Source organism: Delphinus delphis, chromosome 3, assembly GCF_949987515.2.
Source record: "Delphinus delphis chromosome 3, mDelDel1.2, whole genome shotgun sequence".
Lineage (NCBI taxonomy): Eukaryota > Metazoa > Chordata > Mammalia > Artiodactyla > Delphinidae > Delphinus > Delphinus delphis.
In genome coordinates, this window is record NC_082685.1 from 110699935 (window position 1) to 110720708 (window position 20774).

The window sequence follows — 20774 nt, forward strand, 5'->3', positions numbered from 1 at the left end:
GAAATTAGACCTTCAAATCGCTGTTTTACCAACATTAATCCAACATATATATTTTAGTAATATAAAATATTACATAGCCCTTGCTAAAATATTAATAAGCTTAATATTCAAAAGCTTTTCTACACAATAAATTTTTAAAATTCATAAACCTTTCTACACAATAAAGAATTATTTACAACATTTAATTCATTTCCAGCTGTTTTTGTGTGTTTTATGACCTCTGCTAATATAGTAATACATATTTATATGTCATGTGGGAATAAAGAAATACACATATTTTAGTGGGTATGCTCAAATATTTTTATTGGATGCGAGTACATGGAAGCACTGGGATATGGGAAGGCTTGAGGTCAGTCACTGGGCTTTTTGACGCTGTAGAGGCTCATGACAGAGTGGGAAGGATTATTAAAGACAGAGAGAACATCACTAGCTTTAGCACCCATGGAGATTTTTCTAACGGCATCATTCCTTTCATACTTATTGTTAGTCTGCTAGAAGGAAGAGCTTTCCACTCTCCCTACTTATTTATATCAACAAGGATTTATATATTCTTATTTTCTTCAAAGGGTTATAATTCTTAATGATTATTCTTTTTTTTAAATTGAAGTATAGTTGATTTACAACATTGTGGTAATTTCTGCTGTACAGCAAAGTGATTCAGTTATACATATTTATATTCTTTTTCATATTCTTTTCCATTATGGTTTATCTCAGGATATTGAATATAGTTCCCTGTCCTATACAATAGGACCTTGTTGTCTTAATGATTATTCTTGTCTGTGTTTCATCTTCCCTCTTTTATCTTCTCCACCAACTATAATCATTTTCTTTCTTCAAATCAAAAGTAAGCCCCTGCCTGTCCTCCATGAAGCCTTCTGTGATCCTTCCAGCATCTTCTCTTAGTTCCCTTAGTTCTTGTGTCTTTCTCTCTATGCTCTGGCACTTAATCCTATGCTCTTGATTTCATTGTTTCATGTATGAAAGTTTCATGACCCCAATCAGACTATAAAATCTTGAAGGATAAGAACAGTGTTTTTCTTCTTCTTCAAACTTCCCACTTAAAATATCCTTGCTGGAGCCCAGAAAGGAAGAACATTGTACCCTTCCTCCACCCCATGCCACAGGACTGACACACAAGTTAGCAATAAATACCATGCAGGACATTACATTCAAATAACTCACAATAAAAGCACAGATACGATTGACCCCAAATTTTGAACACAGATTAAAAGACAAAAACTGGTTGATAAAAAATGTAAGGAATACAAAAATTATATATATATATGTGTAATTTTATACCTGACAAAAAATTGAGTTCAGGATTTACTTCTGACTGTCGCAGCAGCAAGGAAACTAGGGTTGTATGAATTAGTAGAAATAGTTATAGCATTTCAGTAAGAAAGACCAATTTTTCCTTGACCAGAAATTCCTAGAATTTATTCCCTAAAAAAAGGATATTGAGCTAAATGTTTTGAGTAAGAGCTTTACAAACCAAACTGATGTGACCCTTTCAGAAGAGAGATCATTAACTCATTCTATGAAAACAGCTTTCCAGGGTGGGGAAGAAGATTGATGTAGTGTAGATATATCATTTTCGGGTGGTCTGGCTCTACCTAGGTTAAACTTAGAGGATCTTGAGGAGTGAATGGTGAACAGAACCCTAGGCCCAGGCTTGTGAATATCCATTTTCTCAACTGACACGAGATATATCGAAAACAAAATTGAGTTCTCTAGAAGATGCCTGAAGGCCAGAGATTCTCTATTATTGAACTAGAAAACTTCATATCACACTAGATACCAAGCATGTAAAGAAGGATGTGATATTTGGCTGAAAGTTAGGGCGCCTGACTCACAGTTGCCTCATTATGGGGCTGTGCTATGAGAGGACCTATGACGTTGGGCCAGCATTTGTCTCAGAAAAGTAGCCAAATGCTTGAACAAGTACTTGATAGACAAGAAGGATTCTGGTCCATAAAGGATCACTGATGAACTTTAATGGCGGATTTTTTTTTTTAATTGAAGTACAGTTGATTTACAAAGCTGTGTTAGTTTCAGGCGTACAATAAAGTGATTCAGTCATTCATATATATTCTTTTTCAGATTCTTTTCTATTATAGGTTATTACAAGACATTAAATATAGTTCCCTGTGCTACATAGTAGGTCTTCATTGTTTATCTATCAATATTTTATATATAGTAGTATGTATCTGTTAATCCCAAATTCCCAATTTATCCCTCCCCTGGCTCTTTCCCCTTTGGTAACCATTAGTTTGTTTTCTATGTCTGTGAGTCTATGTCTGTTCTGTAAATAAGTTCATTTGTATCACTTTTTTTAGATTCTGCATATAAGTGATATCAGTAGAACCAAGTGCCCAACATGAAGAACTTTATAAATACTCCCAAACAGACTTTATTTTAAACAGATTGTATTCGGATGAGCTTTCCAGGATAAATTAGCTGCTGAATGGGGCCCCAGACACTTAACTGAGAGAACCTGCTTCATATCATGGCTTAGAATTCTTTGCCTGGATACCATATTGCATCCGCCAGAGTTGATAAAAAGGGGTTTGGCAGGTAATATTTAGATATTTTCCTGAGAGTGATTATTCAATATTTATTCAGGAAATGTTTGCGGGGTATAATCTGTGTGCTCATTCATCAACTGGTTAAGCTATGACAAAGGTCTGTTCACCACTCAACAGGCTCTAATTCCTAGGAATGTTCCACTTCTTCAATTTTGGAAATTTCAAGAAAGAAAATAGGGGGGGCCACTCAATTCAAGGGAATGGTGGGGATCGAGACAAGGAAAACTTTTTGCTTGCTTGTTCATAGTCCTCCTTAAGGGAACACACGCTTTGTTGGTTTGAGTCCACATTGTATGCCGTCCCCCCATATTTTTCCTAATAGCGTACATTCCTAACCTAAGTGATTCCATCTAAGTCATCTCGTTTCTGAATCTGCAAGCAATCCTTTCCCTAATAACTTTTAGGGACTTACTATATATGTTTGTTGGCTGGCTCTCACATTATTTATGTGGTTCAAGTGGGTGCTTATAACTGTCACGAGCCTTATGCAATGTGCATTCAAACTCGTGCTGATGTGTTCTCATCCCAGAGGACTGGCTGGTGCTTGCCAATTTCTTGCCAGTAATAAATTACTTCTTAACAGATAAACTGTCAACATTTTGAGAATGTTAATTTTTTTCGGTATTTCCTTTCCTCCCCACTTTTAAGGCAGGTTTAACAACTTACTTTCATCCTGGAATAAACTTAAAGAAAATACATTATGATAGCATCAAACTTTATGAGAAACTGGAAGAAGAAACCGGACAGGTAAATGCATTTAGCTTGAAATTGTCTGTTTAGGTCAGTTTCTCAGAGATACATAAGATTACTGAAGGATTTTGATATCATCATGTATCGCTGTGTGTAGTGACAGCCATGGCATGTGAAATGTGGTAGAAGATTCTGATGAGAGTTTAAGATGAGAAACTAGAGCTTGCTTTTCAATCAATTTAATTTCTTGAAGTGTATTACCCATGTAATTACCTGCTCCTGATTTTTTATTTTATTTTATATTTATTTATTTTAAAGAAGATGTTGGGGGTAGGAGTTTACTAATTTTATTTATTTATTTTTGCTGTGTTGAGTCTTCGTTTCTGTGCGAGGGCTTTCTCTAGTTGTGGCAAGCGGGGGCCACTCTTCATCGCGGTGCGCGGGCCTCTCACTATCGCGGACTCTCTTGTTGTGGAGCACAGGCTCCAGACGTGCAGGCTCAGCAGTTGTGGCTCACGGGCCTAGTTGCTCCGTGGCATGTGGGATCCTCCCAGACCAGGGCTCGAACCCGTGTCCCCTGCATTAGCAGGCAGATTCTCGACCACTGTGCCACCACGGAAGCCCTCCTGAGTTTTTAAATGAGAAAAGAATAAAAAGCAGCTTTCAAAAATATCTTTAGTCAGCTTCTATATCTAGAAACTAAGATATCACAGCCTTTCTGCACTGGATTGCAAAGGATCTGACAACTGTACATGTCAGATTGTCACATGCCTTCGAAAAGTACTTCACTAAAAGCCCCTCACTTTTTTTTTTAAAGTATGTTTGTTTGGTTGTTTATTTATTTATTTATGGCTGTGTTGTGTCTTACTTTCTGTGCGAGGGTTTTCTCTAGTTGCGGCAAGTGGGGGCCACTCTTCATCACGGTGCACGGGCCTCTCACTATCGCAGCCTCTCTTGTTGCGGAGCACAGGCTCCAGACATGCAGGCTCAGTAGTTGTGGCTCACGGGCCCAGTTGCTCGGCGGCATGTGGGATCTTCCCAGACCAGGGCTCGAACTCATATCCACTGCATTGGCAGGCAGATTCTCAACCACTGTGCCACCAGGGAAGCCCCCCTCACTTTTACTTTTCTCTCTTCTCATTTGTATTAGTACTTTCAAAATAAAGTGGCAGCAAAGAGTATCCATAGACTAAGACTGAAGTCTGCTTAAAATTTTCATGCTATTGCCCTTGCCTAAAACCATCACATGGCTCCCCACAGTCTACAGGACAAAAGCCAAAGAAGAAGGGCCTTCATTAGCTAAGCCCTGCCTGCCTTTCCAATGTTTTCTCTTGCCACTCTTTGCTATGCTCAGATGCTTCAGCTATTCTTAATTGCAAACAGTTCTAGAATGAGCTGGGCTGTCTGCCTGAGACAGCATTCCCTCTGGTCCCCATTTCAGCATTCGCCTTCCACCCTTTCCCGGGGGGCGTCTCCTTTGAGAAGGCATCCTTGACTTTGTTCACCCAGCAGTCAGGCGGAGCTGAGGGCATATCTCTTGGCTCTAAGAACATGTGTACACATACCTCTTATATTACGAATCCCCCTCAATTGTGATTGTTGCTTTACTGATTGGTCTTTCCTACAGAGTCCGAGCAACTTGAAGATAATGACTACATCTTTGATCACTGTCACCCAGGGCCTTGCTGAGTGCTTGGCCAACTAAAGGACTTCAATAAATGCCAGGGCTTCCCTGGTGGCGCAGTGGTTGGGAGTTCGCCTGCCGATACAGGGGACGCGGGTTCGTGCCCCGATCTGGGAGAATCCCGCATGCCACGGAGGGGCTGGGCCCGTGGGCCATGGCCACTGGGCCTGTGTTCCGGGGCCTGTGTTCCGGGGCCTGTGCTCCGCGGCAGGAGAGGCCTCAGCGGTGAGAGGCCCGCGTACCGCAAAAATAAATAAATAAATAAATAAATGCCAGATGAATGTTTATTTCAATTCACACTTAATCTCCTCACCGCAACATTCTGATTCTTCATGTTCCCTCTTCAAATCCTTTGTCTTTCTTTTTTTCACATAATTTTCTTCTACTCTGTACATGAGCACTGTCTCATGTTGTAATTGTGCATTTAGCTGTCCATCTTCACCTGTAGACTGTAAGCTCCATCCAGGCAGGATCTTCATCTGTATTGTTCACAACAGCATCTCTGGGGCTTAGCACAGTGCCTGGCACAGAGGAGACACTTAGTAAATATTTGTAAAATGAACATCTTTTCATATGATGTAAATATGGTATATAGCTATCACTTTCACTGCCTAGTGAATCTCTTTTCTTACACACCTTCATTTTCATTGTGCTGGAGAAGAACCATGTTTGAGTGCCAAATAATGATTTATGAGTTTTTACTGGCATTGTCATCACAGGTGGTGGGATTCCATCAGCCAGGTAGTATCAGAATTGCTACAACTCCTGTAAGGGTAGATGAATTTAAATATCAAATGACTCGGACTGGCTGGCATGCAACGGAACAGTATATTATTGAACCTGAAAAAATACAAGAGATGTTTCCTTTACTCAACATGAATAAGGTATTTATCCTAAGGTCATTTTTTTTTTAACCATTTGTTGATTTTAATTAAGATCAGAAAATGTTATTTTAGAAATTTAATTAGAAAAAACTTTGTGCACACATTTTGAATGTCAAAATCAGACGATTAATGCTGGAATTTGGGTAAATTATAAGATGGGCTATTATGTTTGCTAAATACAGTAAAGGTAATGAAAAATCTTATTAGCTTTCTACCTATTACAACTGAGGAAACATTTTCAATACCTCTCTATTACTGTGTCCCCCAGATCTGGAGGTTTCTATAATAAACCTTCTGCTTGAGAAATGCAGAGAAGACAATAACCAGGTGTGACAAATGTGTGTATAGAAAGACTGTGTTACTAACATTTTTTTTACAAAATCAAAGGTAGAAGTACATGTTATATTACTACACAGATATCACCTAACTCATAGCTGTACTACCCTGACAGGTATTGATCTAACCAAATATAGCTGAGAAAATCCACTTGGGAATTTAGTGTCTTTTTGCTGGGTGATAATCCCATTTGAATAATAATAACAATGACTAATACTGCACCACCTAACACTACAGCACATACTTAATGTACTAGGTATTATGCAAAGCCATTTACATGTATAATCTCATTTACTCTTCACAATAATAATAGAAGGTATAGATTATTACTAAACGGGAAATTGCAGCTTAGATAGTGTACATAGTGGGCCCGAGCCCATCCAGCTAGAAAGAGCTGGAGGAGATTTGAACCCAGGCTCTCTGACTCCTCTGTACCTATGCTACCCAAAGGTACAAGGTGGAGCTGTTCAGGGAAGCAGAGGCTTGTGTTTCTCCCCAGTGTAGTATCTATGACGCCTAAGGGTTCATAGCGTTGCTCTGGGAGCTGGGTTATTAGCCCCTGTGAGTCTTGACAGATTGCTGGCACTCCCTTTTCAGTAGTTTTGTGTGATGCCAATGTGGTGGCAGATTGGTGTTGCATTGCATTGTCTGCGTTAAAATTCTGCCACCACTGCCAGGAAGGATATTCTTATATCTGTTTATATGTCAATCTTGGGATGCTCTGCTGGAAGTTCTCACATCACAGATTTTTCACAAGGACATTGGGCAATGGAAATATGTGGGAAGAGTATTCTCTGGCTCTGGGCAGGGTGCCAAATCAAATAGATCTAGGGTCACTGCATAAGGACATATCCATTATAAAACACCAAAGTGACGTTTAGAAGTCTACAGTAATACAAATTCCATTAAAACCAAAAGTCTCTTGCACTAAACCTATAACAAGAGATTGGATTAGTAATCCAAAACTTCCCACAAAGAAAAGCTGGGGCCCAGATCGTTTCACTGGTGAATTCTACCAAACATTTAAAGAAGAATTACTACAATTCTTCACAAACTCTTCCAAAAATAGAAGAGAATTGAACACTTCCCAACTTATTCTGTGAGGCCAGAATGTATTGCTGTGCCAAAACTAGACAAAGACATCACAAGAAAAGAAAGACCTGTATCTCTTATGAATATTGATGCAAAAGTCCTCAACAAAATACTAGCAAACTGAATTCAGCAACATATAATAAGGATTTTTTTAGCATAACCAAGTGGAATTTATCCTGGCTATGCAGGGTTAGTTTAACATCTAAAAATCAATCAATGCAATATTGCATGAATAGAATAGAGGACAAAAATACATCATCATCTCAATAGATGCAGAAAAAAAATTGACAAAAGCCTCTTGACCATACTTGGTGCTTAATAGATTTTTGTTGAACGGATGAGAACTAACTGTACTATTTCAGTGCTCCCTCCTTGTTTCATCTGAGTTTTATTCTTCTTTGTTTCCCCCACAGTACCTCAAGCCGTAGCACAAAGTAGGTATTTAAGAACTAGTTGTTGATGACTGAATCAAGTATACATTTTCCTGACACCAGATATATATTTAACATGTGAATCTATTAACAGTATTAAGCAATTAAATATAAATAATTAATCAATTAGTATTAGATTTAACTGCAAATGTTAGAAACCAAAATAATAATGCTTAAACAAGATAGACATTTATTTCCCTTTCATTTTGGCAGTCCAGGGCTGAATGGTGGCTCTTACCCATGAAGACTTCAGGGATCCAGTCGCCTTCTGGATCATTGCTTTGTCATTCATAGGATGTGACTCCTTTGTTCTTACTCCAAGATGGCAGCTAGAGCACCAGCCATCATGTCTGCATTCCAGACAGCAGAATGGAGGAAGGGACAAAGAAGGGACAAAGGGCATATGCCAGTTGTCTCCTTAAAATGGTCCATGTGACCATGACACTTTCATTTGACACTTTCATTTGCATTTCATTGACCAGAATTTAGTGATAGTTTTAGCTACCATATGGAACTAGTAGCTGCCAACTATTGGAAACTCTTTGTTCTTAGTGGTTATGTGTCTAAATAAACATTTGGTTTCCATTGCTTTGTGGGGGACGGGAGAATGAATGTTGGAGACGATTGCAAACCTCTGTCAAATAGCCTGTCTACTTAGCTCTCAGTGTGAGTCCTGCCTAGCTCTGAGCTTGGACATAGGGGAAAAAAAGTGGAGACTGATCAATCTGATGCCATGATGCATTTTTCAAGTCCAGTTTTGCTAAACATTTGCTGGCAGGATACAGTTACACTGAGTGACTATATGTATTCATTTGAATATTGACTGTTTTGTGATCGATTTAGATTTTAGCTGGACTGTATAATCCTGGAGATGGTCACATTGATCCTTATTCTCTAACTATGGCCCTGGCTGCTGGGGCTAGGAAATATGGTGCCCTTTTAAAATATCCTGCACCAGTGACTTCTTTGAAACCCAAGTCAGATGGAACATGGGATGTTGAAACACCACAGGGATCTATGAGAGCAAATAGAATCGTGAATGCTGCAGGTAAGCGTCATTTTAAAAAAAAAATACTGTTTTTTTTTCGAGTGGCAAAGAAATAAGATATTTAGTCATAATGTAGTGTTTTATACTATGAACATTGTTATGAAACACCGTGGTACTCCCATGGTGAACATTTTATCTGTTTCTAAGCTACAAAGCTCTCCCTCCATCACTTTGCTCTTGTTGTGTGAGATAACTCTGTCCTTGGTTATCCATAGTGAGTTGGTTTTCTTCTCCATGCTCCATTTTATTCTGCTCCGGAAAATGTTTTGCCAAATTATGCTTTTTTTACCTACCTGTGTTCACGCTTTCTTTATCATAATAACCAAATTCTAATGTTCAAATTCACGAGCATCCTCTTTGCTCTCAGTTTGTTTTTTGGAGCAGAGTTGATTATTTGTGTTCTTTCTCATCTATTTTGATTACTTTACTCTGTTCAAAAACCTTTTAACCTTTTCCTTTCAGCACGTTATTAAATATATTTCATAATCTTTTCTTTAGGTTGCTCTGTTACAATTTAGACTTAGAGTAATGAAGCCAAAAGGGATATTTGAGATAATCTAACAACTCACTCATTTTCCATTTGTGGAGACCAAGGTCCAAGAAGGTTATACTAATTGCCAAAGTGACAGTTATGTCAGAGCCAGGACTTGAACCTGGGTCTTTTGATTCTTGAATTAACATGCTTTCTATCAGGTTCTTTGCCTATGAAGTAATTTTCAAATATCACACATAAAAATAAATCCTTGTGCAAATGAAACTGCTTGTGTAATCTAAACCGGGCTAATAATTTCTATTTATCTATAGTTCATAATGGTTAATTTAAAACATAAAATAAACATGAGGCACCTACTGATTTTCTTATGTTCTGTTCTTTGAGTCATTGCTTAAATTTACAAAATGAAAAAAATCTTTATTATTTATCAGATCAGATGATACCCATGAGGACATGCCAGAAACAAATACCCTTAGGATTCTTTCCTCTAAATCGTAACTTCTGATTGATGTTATTTTTTAACAAACCATTTTTAGTGGCCCTGGAAAAAGTCATGTCTTCAGTATTTAAGTGTTTAAGTTAGTATTTCTGAATCTTTCTAACCCATGCCCCGCATTTGAAAAGCATAAAATCTCATTCATTCTTTAACATCATTTGAAATTCCAAATAATGTAAAACAACTTACCTAATAAATAAGAGCAAAGGCATAAAACTTTGCTTTGTTTTTGAATTTCACTTGCCCGCCTCCAAGGAAATCCCCGTCAGGCACCCCCCCGTCTCCCACTGTCCTTGGGTACATCTGGTCTAAATTCTCCTAGAAGATCCAAGGCAATGAAATCATTCATCCTTTTTTTTACAAGTAGCAAAAATTCTTTGTAATCTTGCAACTTTCTTTATGGTCTCATGAATTCAGCCTCTAAAAACATTTGACTGTTTTCCTAGTGATAGCAAATACTAAATAAACATGCTCTGACTTCATATCCAGCACCCGTGTCAGATATTGCTCATTGATCACTGCACTCATTTCAGAGAGACTTGGACAAACCCCACGATTTTTCTTAACACAGTGCTTCAGGCAGTCACACACTCCCAACTGATATTTTGACAAATAACATAGAAGACCTTAATTTAACACATTTATCTATTGTTTTCCTAAAATGGATAAATATTTATTTGCACGATTCATTGCCATTGTAATATTTTGTTTTCTAAAGCACAATCTGTGAGGAATAAGGAATCTCTGAAGAGAAAGAATAATTTCCAAAGAGATCTGACCTAAGCCCAGGACATTGGTTACCAGATGAAATATTCTATGCAGCTGTGCAATCTTGTGGGGTGATCAGGGCAGAGGAGGGCAATGGCAGGAGGTCCTGGAGAACAGTTTTTCTGGTACTGGCCTCAGAAAACAAATCCCAGACCAGCACCAGAAAAACTGTTCTTCAGGCTGTCCTTCTTCATTCTTTGCTCCTGATGCCTTTAACTCAGCCACGTCTGAGTTCCATCCTCAGGTCTTGGTAACTCCAGGCAGCTCCTTGTTCACAGTTGTATGAAGAACTATACGGTCTCCATTCTCAGTTCTTTACGTCATTCAGATCACATCTCTGGCCCATATCATTTTTTTCCCTTTTTGTTCTCCATCTCTTCTCTTCCACTGGGCAAAAGTTATTGGAGAAAATCTAACTGATCACATATAAATAGTCCGTGGAAGGTGTGGAGGGGTGTGTGTTTAGTTGTTTCTGTCTGTTTTCAAAAAAACCTTTAAAGTATAGAAGTTCCCCAAAAAGTAAACCTCAGTAATTGGGGGTGAAGTTTTGGATATGCCCCTTTCTAGACTTAAAGCTAACAAAGATTAATTTTATGAATAAAAGCAACCATCTGCAGAAGGCATTGTGCTAACATGATTTAGAAGATGTGTCTGATGGAATGTTTCCCAGAGTTACTCAGTGAGTCCAGGATGTCTCATAAATTCAGGTGAGGCCCTCAGGCAGCTCTGAAACCTAATTAAAGTAACCAGGATATAGACTTGGAAATACAACCAAAACAATGATGTATCTACTCAATTGTACCATAACCTGCTAAAAGTTTCTTTACATGGAGTCATAACAGAAGGCTGCTGAATCTTCAGGATATCCATGGAAAGGGAAGTCTAAAAGCAGAAATTTATCAGTTTGTTGCTGTGTCTCCAGCACTGTCCAGGGCAGTGGGGCTATCTCGACCAGAGACACATTATTGCCAACTGTGTGACTTGGGCAAATTACTCATTTGTAAAATGGAGATAATAATTCCCATCTGAACAAGTTATTCTGATCCATAAATGATGTAAAGTACCCAGAAAAGTCCTACCACATAGAAAGCACTAAACAAATTAAGTATAATAATGATAATTTTTATGATTATTATAATTATTTCCTTGAAAGTCTATGCCCTGGTCTGGGAAACACTAGCATCAAGTGTCACAGTTTCTTGGTACCAGCCTTAAGATTCCCCAGATCCTTTCACTTGCTCTGTAGTCATCCAGCACCCATTCTGCTGGTAAACTGACTTCCCAAAGAGCTTGGTTCTCAACCTAGATGCATAAGGGTCACCGTGGGAAGTTTCCCAGGTGGTCTGGCCGGGAAGCTGTATTTTAAACAAGTACTCCAGGTACTGTACTGTCTGTACCAGATAGTCTGTAAAATATCTTTTGAGAAACACTGCTATATCAGTGTTCCTACAGGAGAGGGAATGTAGGAACCTTATTCTTGAGCAAGCAGAGCTGAGGACCAGTTTCTGACCCTGCTGACCTCTTGGTGTGCAATAGGCTAACTTGCCTTTAGTACTGCTTTTTTTTTTTTTTTAATTGGAGTATAATTGCTTTACAATGGTGTGTTAGATTCTGCTTTATAACAAAGTGAATCAGTTACACATATACATATGTTCCCATATCTCTTCCCTCTTGCGTCTCCCTCCCTCCCACCCTCCCTATCCCACCCCTCCAGGCAGCTTCACTCTACCTTAGGTCTAACCTGAGCCCCAGAGGCAGCTCGAGGGCAAGGGCAGGAGCTATTCACTGTGATGCAAGCTTTTTCTTTGCATGGTGAGGAATGTTTCTCTTGACCTTGTTTACAGTTGACTCGTTAAGCCCAGAGATAACTTTGTAAACTTTACTTAAGAATTTCCCTAATATGGTAAATCAGAAATGTGATTGGGTCATGCCAAGATGAAGCCCAGTGTTCAGCCAAAAAAGAATTGCTTAATTTTATCAATACTTTGCATCAGAGAGTGTCTCTGTATGAACATCATTGTCACTGTATAAACCATCTAGTAGAAGTAAACCTGTCCACCAACCTGTACTGTTCATTTTAACTCCATTTCTGTCAGTCACTGCAGTTTTAAAAATTGGAAGCCATTTCTAATGATCACTTTTTTATTGATTCTTCTGTTCAGTGTTTTTTCAGGTGATAATGGTAGGTTATAGAGGATTCCTCCACATTTGTTTCTCTTCCCTTTGAACTTGCTGGGTGGGTGATCTAGCAAGGGTTGAAGTGTAATCCTGGCAAGTTTTATGTTAATTTGGTTGACATATAGAGGAAGAGAATGCCAACAGACACCACCACATAGGGAAAAACAGTGTCCAGCTTGCTATGGGGTTTGGAGTAATATAGTTATATGATATTTATGCATATACTTCCACTTTGTTTTAATGATGAAGTATATTAATAAACAAGCAATTGGATTCAGAAATTTATAAATATATTTGAATAGGACAGGATTTATTTTCTTCAATTTATGTTTTTAATTGAAGCAAGTATATTAAGCACTGCAGTAGTTTGAATTGCTAGGCTAAATATTTTGGCTTTTTATATTTTAAAACTGCTCCAGTGCATATAACTAGAATATGTGGCTTTACTATATTATCCTACAAAGTCCTGACATTGGTAATTCACATCTTCCTAGGCAAGAATAAATTAAGTCATTAAATTATTCAAAGACCAGCAAACAGCTCTAATGCCCACAGGTAAGATTTTTGGTTTGCAAATGGACACCCATTTCTGGGGCTGTTATCCAAGTGTGACCAACTTAGCCGTTAGGCCAAAACAAAACAACAGAACGCAGGAGTGATGTTTAGATGCCATATAAGAGTACAGTAGTCAGGGTTCCTAGACTCATAATTGATGATTTGTGATTAGCTCTGAACTTCATAATGACAGAGACTTCAGAACTCCTTATTAGATTGCCAAAAAAAGGAGAAACAGAAATGGTTAAAAATTTAGAGAATGCGGCCTCTAAAAAAATAACTTAAGGAAGATTCCCTAATCATTTGAATGATTATTCAAAATTATTATGAAACAAACAAGCAAATAGAACCCCTCTTCTCCCCAGTAATTCATTGATGGGTCAGGTGACCCTGCATCCCTGCCAACTAATCATTTTTATCATTTTAGATTCTCAAATACCTTTATACAAGTGAAGGAGTCTTGGATTTTTAAAATAGTCTTTCTGTAGCAAGAAAAACCAATAAGATGTGACCATTTCAGGGTCTCCCAGTGTGACCTTGGGCGTGTCTCTTTATCGTTCTGGACTTTAGCTCCACATCTGTAGCCTGAAGAGTCACCTCGGGGGAGAATCCAGGGTCTTTCAGTCACAAATTATCTGGTTCCATCTTTTGCAAAGGAAAAAAAATAATATTCATTTCCCCCAAGAAGACAGTCCCCTTGCACATTGAAGGGAGAAACATAGGTTGTGGGAACTCCCACTTATCTATGAGCCCTCTCCTCTTTGCTGTAGCACCTCCTCCCCCCTGCTCTGGACACCAGGTGTCTTCTTGCCTTTGCAAGAAAGGATCTTCCAAACATATTCAAACTGAACTTTTAAAAGAACAGAAAACTTAAAAGGCTCTCTCTCCCAAAGTGTATACATTTCAAATTTTCAGTTAACAGAACAATTCTGTGTTTGTGGAATTTTAGGCTTCAACAATTTGGGGAGAGGAGGGTCTGGGGGATAGAGGACTAACTAGTAGGGCTTTATTATGCATGATTATTATGTTGATCACATCGACCCAGGGCCTCTTCCATTGCCTGACCGTCCCTGCTCTACAAGTAAGGTCAGTCCATTACTGTCTTTCTTATCAACATTTGTACGTTCTATATATTTGGGTTGTTTATTTTTTTCCTTCAAATAATTTTTTTGCACACCTTTGCTATGGGCAAAATGGTTTTTCAGGAATGGAGTTCCTTTAGGTTCTTCAAAACTCTGGGGTAGTGTCAAATATTGTCTTCTCTTCTCCTGTTCAATTTTGCAATGGCAAAAAATGTAAAGTTTTTATGGACATTCTTTTTTTTAAAATTTAGTTTAGTGAAGTATAGTTGATTTACAACGTTGTGCTAATTTCTGCTGTACAGCAAAGTGATTCAGAGATATATATTACATTCTTTTCCATATTCTTTTCCATTATGGTTTATCACAGGATATTGAATATAGTTCCCTGTGCTATACAGTAGGACCTTGTTGTTTATCCATTCTCTATATAATAGTTTGCATCTGCTAATCCCAAACTCCCAGTCCATCCCTCCCCCACCCCACCCTTGGCAACCACAAGTCTGTTTTCTATGCCTGTGAGTCTGTTTCTGTTCTGTAGATAAGTTCATTTGCATTGTTAGGACATTCTTTAGACTTTGTCATGAGCACTGAAGTATTCTAAATGTTTTATTTTAATCGAAATTGCTGTGTCAATGTCGTCTGTGGTATGCTTTTATATGTGGTGACATTTTTAAATGATTTTTTTATTTCAGGGTTTTGGGCTCGTGAAGTAGGTAAGATGATTGGACTAGAACATCCCCTCATTCCAGTTCAGCATCAGTATGTTGTCACATCGACCATCCCTGAAGTGAAAGCTTTAAAGCGAGAACTCCCGGTGCTCCGTGACCTGGAAGGATCTTATTACCTCCGACAGGAAAGGGATGGGCTTTTGTTTGGTCCATATGAAAGTCAAGAGAAAATGAAAGTTCAGGACTCATGGGTCACCAATGGAGTTCCTCCAGGTAGGTTCAGCAAATAGAAGTGTGTGCAGACACATCTATTTTATCTTCCTTGTAACTCTGGGCTGGCTATAGAATAAGATGCCACCATAATACTAGACTATCAGATACCTGGGACATTGGAAGTGAGGGATTCGAGGTAAATTCTGTTCTCATATCCCTTTGAACAATCACAGCAGGGGATAAGGAAAGAGAATTTATGGTGGGAAAGGTGAAAAAGATGCTCCCCGCTGCTTTGGAAGGCCCCAGGTAATTTTTACCTGCCCACACCAACCTTCTGCATCCCCCTTTTCTCCTTACTCCCCTGCTTACTTGGTCTAGTTTCTAGATTTGGATATAGCTGCTCTTGTTCTTTGACAGTTGGAAACACAACAGGTAGCAGAGATAGGACATCCAGCCTGTTAAGAATGAAAGCCTCAAAGTCTATAGCAGAGCAGGATAAGTTGGTACTGCGAACTGAAGCCCTCCTGTGCTGCATAAATGGATGTGGAAAAGTCTTAGGCCTCAGTGCTAACTCAGGAGGTACCATAGTTTCTCTTTCAAGTTCTGCAAGGGAGAGAAGGACCTGTTTTTGTTTTTCATGAAACATTTCTGCAGAGCCAGATGAAGGGTTGGTTCACCTAAGGAGGTATCTCAGGTTTTAATCTATAAAAGGAGCCAAAATGTCATTGGCACACAGATATTATAGGGAATATAAAGAAATGGAGGTAATTGTGCTTTCTAGAATTATACTTTGATAAGCTACTTGGGCTAGGGAATGAATCCCTCCCTCCTACTCTTCAAAGAACATCTGTGCCCACATTACTACAAATGATAAACCACCTTCCACAGAAGTTGGGCCAGCCAGCTGAGGGCTTCGGTTTTGCTGGGTGGGCTCTGCACATTCGGGCCAGAGGGGAATAGCTCCTGATCCAGAGGGAGGGCTAATCTGCCACCTGGGAGTCTCCTTCTCTGTTCTTCCCCCATGCTGGCAATCTCTCCTCCAAATAAATATTTGAACAAATATTTAATAATATTTATTGAACAAATATTTAAATAATTCCAGTTGGAGGAAGAGCCAGATTGTTGGCTGGCCCTGGGCGTCCACATGCCCTGGTCTAACCCTAGTGATCTGCAGGCCTCTCTGACCTGACATGCAGTCCACAGGAGGGACAAGAGGGAGCTGGCTGGCTGCTGTGCGGGAGCATCCCTGGGATTGGTGGCGATATTCTTTTAGCAGCTCATCCGTAGCCCTGCCTTCAATCCCAGTGCCTTTTATGACTGAGAAGATGACTGTGCTCCAAGACCCTGACTCTTTTCACAGAATTCCGGCCCTCGGATGTGTATAGAAGAGGGCTAGAGGAATGAAGCCTCCATGCCATCCTTCCCCGCTAAGAGTTAAAAGGTGTCTAGAATTCATCATCCTAGATGCTAAAGTGGTTTTTCATTTATCCCCACTGTCCTGACATGACTTTGCAAACTCCCATTTGCCCTCACCTGAGAGGATGAAGCAGACTTCTATGGTTAATTGAAGGATAAAAGACCTCTCTTGACAAACCAAATTATTATTGTTTGTTTTTTAAAATTGTGATTGGCCTAAATGCTGGAAACTGCTAATATGCATAAATTAAAATTTTCTATTAAAAAGGTTAACTTTCATGATTTATTGTTTCAGGAAATAACATTATTCTTCTCAGTAATATAGTATACTAATATAACAGTACTCATCTGTTGATAGTAAATATCAAGTTTAGGCTTAAAAAAGAAAGTACAATACCTTCCTAACGGGCCATCTTTAAATGTAAGCTGATTCAGAGATTGAAATCACTTTGGAGCACACGTCAGGGCAGCTGTGACATCCTGACCACAATGGCATTTCTCTTCAGGGTTTGGAAAGGAGCTCTTTGAGTCTGATCTAGACCGAATCATGGAACACGTCGAGGCTGCCATGGAAATGGTTCCAGTCTTGAAGAAGGCTGACATCATCAATATCGTCAATGGTCCTATCACCTATTCTCCTGACATTCTGCCTATGGTAGGGCCCCATCAGGGGGTCAGAAACTACTGGGTGGCTATAGGCTTTGGGTGAGTATCTCTATGTAATTCAACATTTATTATAGAGTTATGTAGTTTAGAGAAGTTTTATCCCATTCTCTCAGGCCAAGAATGGAAAATGGGAGAGAGGCAGAGAGTCTTCTCCCTTTTATGACCAATGAAATGTGAGGAATAAAAAATTTTAGTCTTAAAACTTTGACTTGTATAGGTTTAAAAGATTTGTACACAGAAGGGCAATGATTTCCTGGAAGTTTCTCTTTGCATATTTCCTGCCGTTTCCATTATTTATGTTTCCTTTCATGTTGTGAATGTTCAGATAGGTCAGTTTGCCCCACTTTTGCAAGGATGTTTTCATAACACAATGAGACAAAGATAAATCAAAATATCAAATGTGTAATATGTCTCATGCAGTTTTCACCATAATTCATGTTTGTTCAATGTGATTTTTGTTTCTTTATGATTCCTCTGGTTGCTTACTATTTATGGTTCCATTACCCATTTGATGTTTCGTCCCTAATATTTGTCCCATTAATTTGGTGACTATTAACGTCAAGCCTACCTTACTATCATATCACAGTTTCTAATATTTTACTTTTCTTCCCCATTTTATTTGGTCATTTATTCAACTGATATTTGATGATTGGCCAGCTTTGTACCAGGTCTAGTTCTGGGCACTGGGCTACAGCTGAGAACAAGGCAGTAAGTCTCATCAGAGGCACAAGGCAGGTTGGGGTGCTGTTCTTCCAATACAGTAGAGAGGCTAGGGTATGAACTGAGGAAGCAGCAGTGGGCACTGAGAGATAGGAAACAAAATTATTTAGATTTGGTGATTGATTGCATTAGGTCTTAAGGGAGAGAGAAAAAATAGCAAATGATGGCAACCTTTCTTACTTGACTCCTGGTTGGACGCTGGGGGCAAAGGAAGAAATAATTGGAAAAATAATGAGTTCCATTTTTGACAGTGTTAAGTTTAGGTCTTTGGGACATCCAGAGGGAGAAAACCTGTTGAAGATAGGAAGCTGGAAGGTATAATGTAACTGAGGGCTTAGGAAATCCCCTATAGAGTCCATATGTAGGCATGTTCATGTGGGAGTGTTTCTCTTGTACATCACTTATATATCTTCTTTGGAGAAAAGTCTATTTGTATACTTTGCCCATTTAAGAAATTGGATTATTTGTCTTTTTATTGTTAAGTTGTAGGAGTTCTTTATATATTCTAGATACAAGACCCTTATCCCATACATGATTTGCGATTTTTTTCCCATTCTGTGGGTTTTTCATTTTCTTGATCATAGCCATTGAAACACAAAAGTTTTTAATTTTGATGAAGTCCAGAATGTGAATTTTTTTCTTCTTTTGAATGTAGTTTTGATATCATGTATAAGGAACCATTGTTTAATCCAAGTTAATGAAGATTTATACCTGTGTTTTCTTCTGAGAGTTTTATAGTTTTAACTCTTTTCTTTTAAATATATATATTTTTGATGTGGATCATGTTTTTAAAAGTCTTTATTGAACTTGTTACTATATTGCTTCAGTTTTATGTTTTGGTTTTTTGGCCTTGAGGCATGTGGGATCTTAGCTCCCCGACCAGGGATTGAACCCACACCCCCTGCATTGGAAGGTGAAGTCTTAACCACTGAGCCACCAGGGAAGTCCCTAGTTTTAACTCTTACGTTTAGGTCTTTAATCAATTATGAGTTAATTTTTGTATGTGCTATGAGGTAAGTGCCCAGCTTGATTCATTTGAGGATAGTCAATTGTCCCAGCACCAATTGTTGAAAGACTATTCTTTACTCATTGAAATGTGTTGGCATCTATGATGTCTTTTTTCTGACACCACTTCTGACATTTAGTTCTCCAATTCTCTGACACCAACTGACTATCCAATAATTCAATTCAATTCTGCTGCTAACTCCCAGAGTTAGTGCAGACCCCACTAGTTAAGGACTCAGTCCCATAAAACTGTCCTCACTTCAGATGCCAATTTCAGATGTCCTCACTTCCAGGGATCACCTGTAATTCTGACTGAATGGTTACACATTTGGAGGTTCCTGCAACCCCATCCTCAGGTTTGATAATTCAGTAGAATAATCACAGAACTACTTACTTTTACCTATTTATTCTATAGAATACAGCTCAGGAACATCCAAATGGAAGGGATGCATAGAGCAAGGTATGGGAGGGAGGGGTCTGGTGCAGAGGTTCCATGCCCTCTCTGGTGCACCATTTTCCTAGTGCATCAATGGGTTCACCAACCCAAAGGCTCTTTGAACACTGTTGTTTACGAGTTTTTGTGAAGGTTTCATTACACAGGCACAATTGATTAAATCATTGACCATTGGTGATTGAACTTATGGTGACCAGCCCCTATTCTGAAGCTATCTAGTTCCCCTGCCCCCCTTCCATGGAGCTATCTGTTAGCATACAAAATAATATAAATTCCAAAGGTTTTAGGAGCTCTGTGCCAGGAACTGGGGACAAACACCAAATATTTATTTTTTTTATTGTACCACAGCATCCTTGTCAAAATCAATTCATCATATATGTATAGATTTATTCCTAGACTCTCAACTTTATTCCATGGATCTATATGCCTATCCTTATGCCAGTACCATGCTGTCTTGATTACTGTAGCTTTGCAGTAAGTTCTGAAACTGGGAAGTGTGAATCCTCCAACTTTGTTCTTTTTCAGTATTGTTTTGGCTATTCTGGGCTTCTTAAATTTTTGTGTAAAATTTAGGACCAGCTTGTCAAGTTTTTCAAAGAAGCCGCCTAGGATTTTGGTAGGGATTGCCTTGAATCTGTAGATCAACTTGGGGAGTATTGTCATCCTAATATTGAGTCTTCCAATTCATGAACAAAGGATGTCTTTCCATTTGTTTAGGACTTTTAATTAAAATTTCTCTCAATAATGATTTGTAGTTATCAGAGTGTAAGTTTTGTACTTCTTTTGCTAAATTTATTCTTAAACATTTTATTCTTTTTGATTCTGCAATTAGCTTAATCACTGAATTATTTAGTCAACACATATTTGCAGATCATTGCTCTTTATCTGTGAACAAGAGCAGACAGTATTCCTGCCCTCATGATATTTATATTTTAATAGAACACCTGTCACTAAGGAAATTAGGAAGTTGCTTTCTTTAGAACACTAGTTACTTATCACCTAGAAATTGTATCTACTTGTATGGGGCTGATGTTGGACTCCTGCTTTGATTGCTCTGGGTAATTTTCCCAGGTTGTAGATGTCGCGAGGTAAATGGGGAAGATAACAGGTCGGGGCAGACAAAGTGCCACACTCTCTCTGACCAATTTGGTCTGACCCCCAAAGGTCGCCTTGTTATTTAAAAATTGGGATTGCTAAGATATTTCTTATGTAACATGGTGGATTTCTCACATCGGCTACCCCTCCCAATTTATATCAGTGATCCATCCCATGGTTCTGAAGGCCAGTGACTTCCATATCTGGCTGAGCAC

At 38.7% G+C, this 20774-nt stretch overlaps 1 protein-coding gene across 2 annotated transcripts in view; it reads left to right on the top strand.

The window, feature by feature from the left end:
* DMGDH (dimethylglycine dehydrogenase) overlaps nucleotides 1-20774 on the top strand; it is a 62022-nt gene that overhangs the window by 6095 nt on the left and 35153 nt on the right. For both annotated transcript variants that reach the window (XM_060009251.1, XM_060009252.1), the window contains exons 3-7: nucleotides 3234-3332; nucleotides 5679-5843; nucleotides 8546-8750; nucleotides 15015-15263; nucleotides 17126-17324. In XM_060009251.1, coding sequence (XP_059865234.1) covers nucleotides 3234-3332; nucleotides 5679-5843; nucleotides 8546-8750; nucleotides 15015-15263; nucleotides 17126-17324 — 917 coding nt within the window. The remainder of the gene's footprint in view (nucleotides 1-3233; nucleotides 3333-5678; nucleotides 5844-8545; nucleotides 8751-15014; nucleotides 15264-17125; nucleotides 17325-20774) is intronic.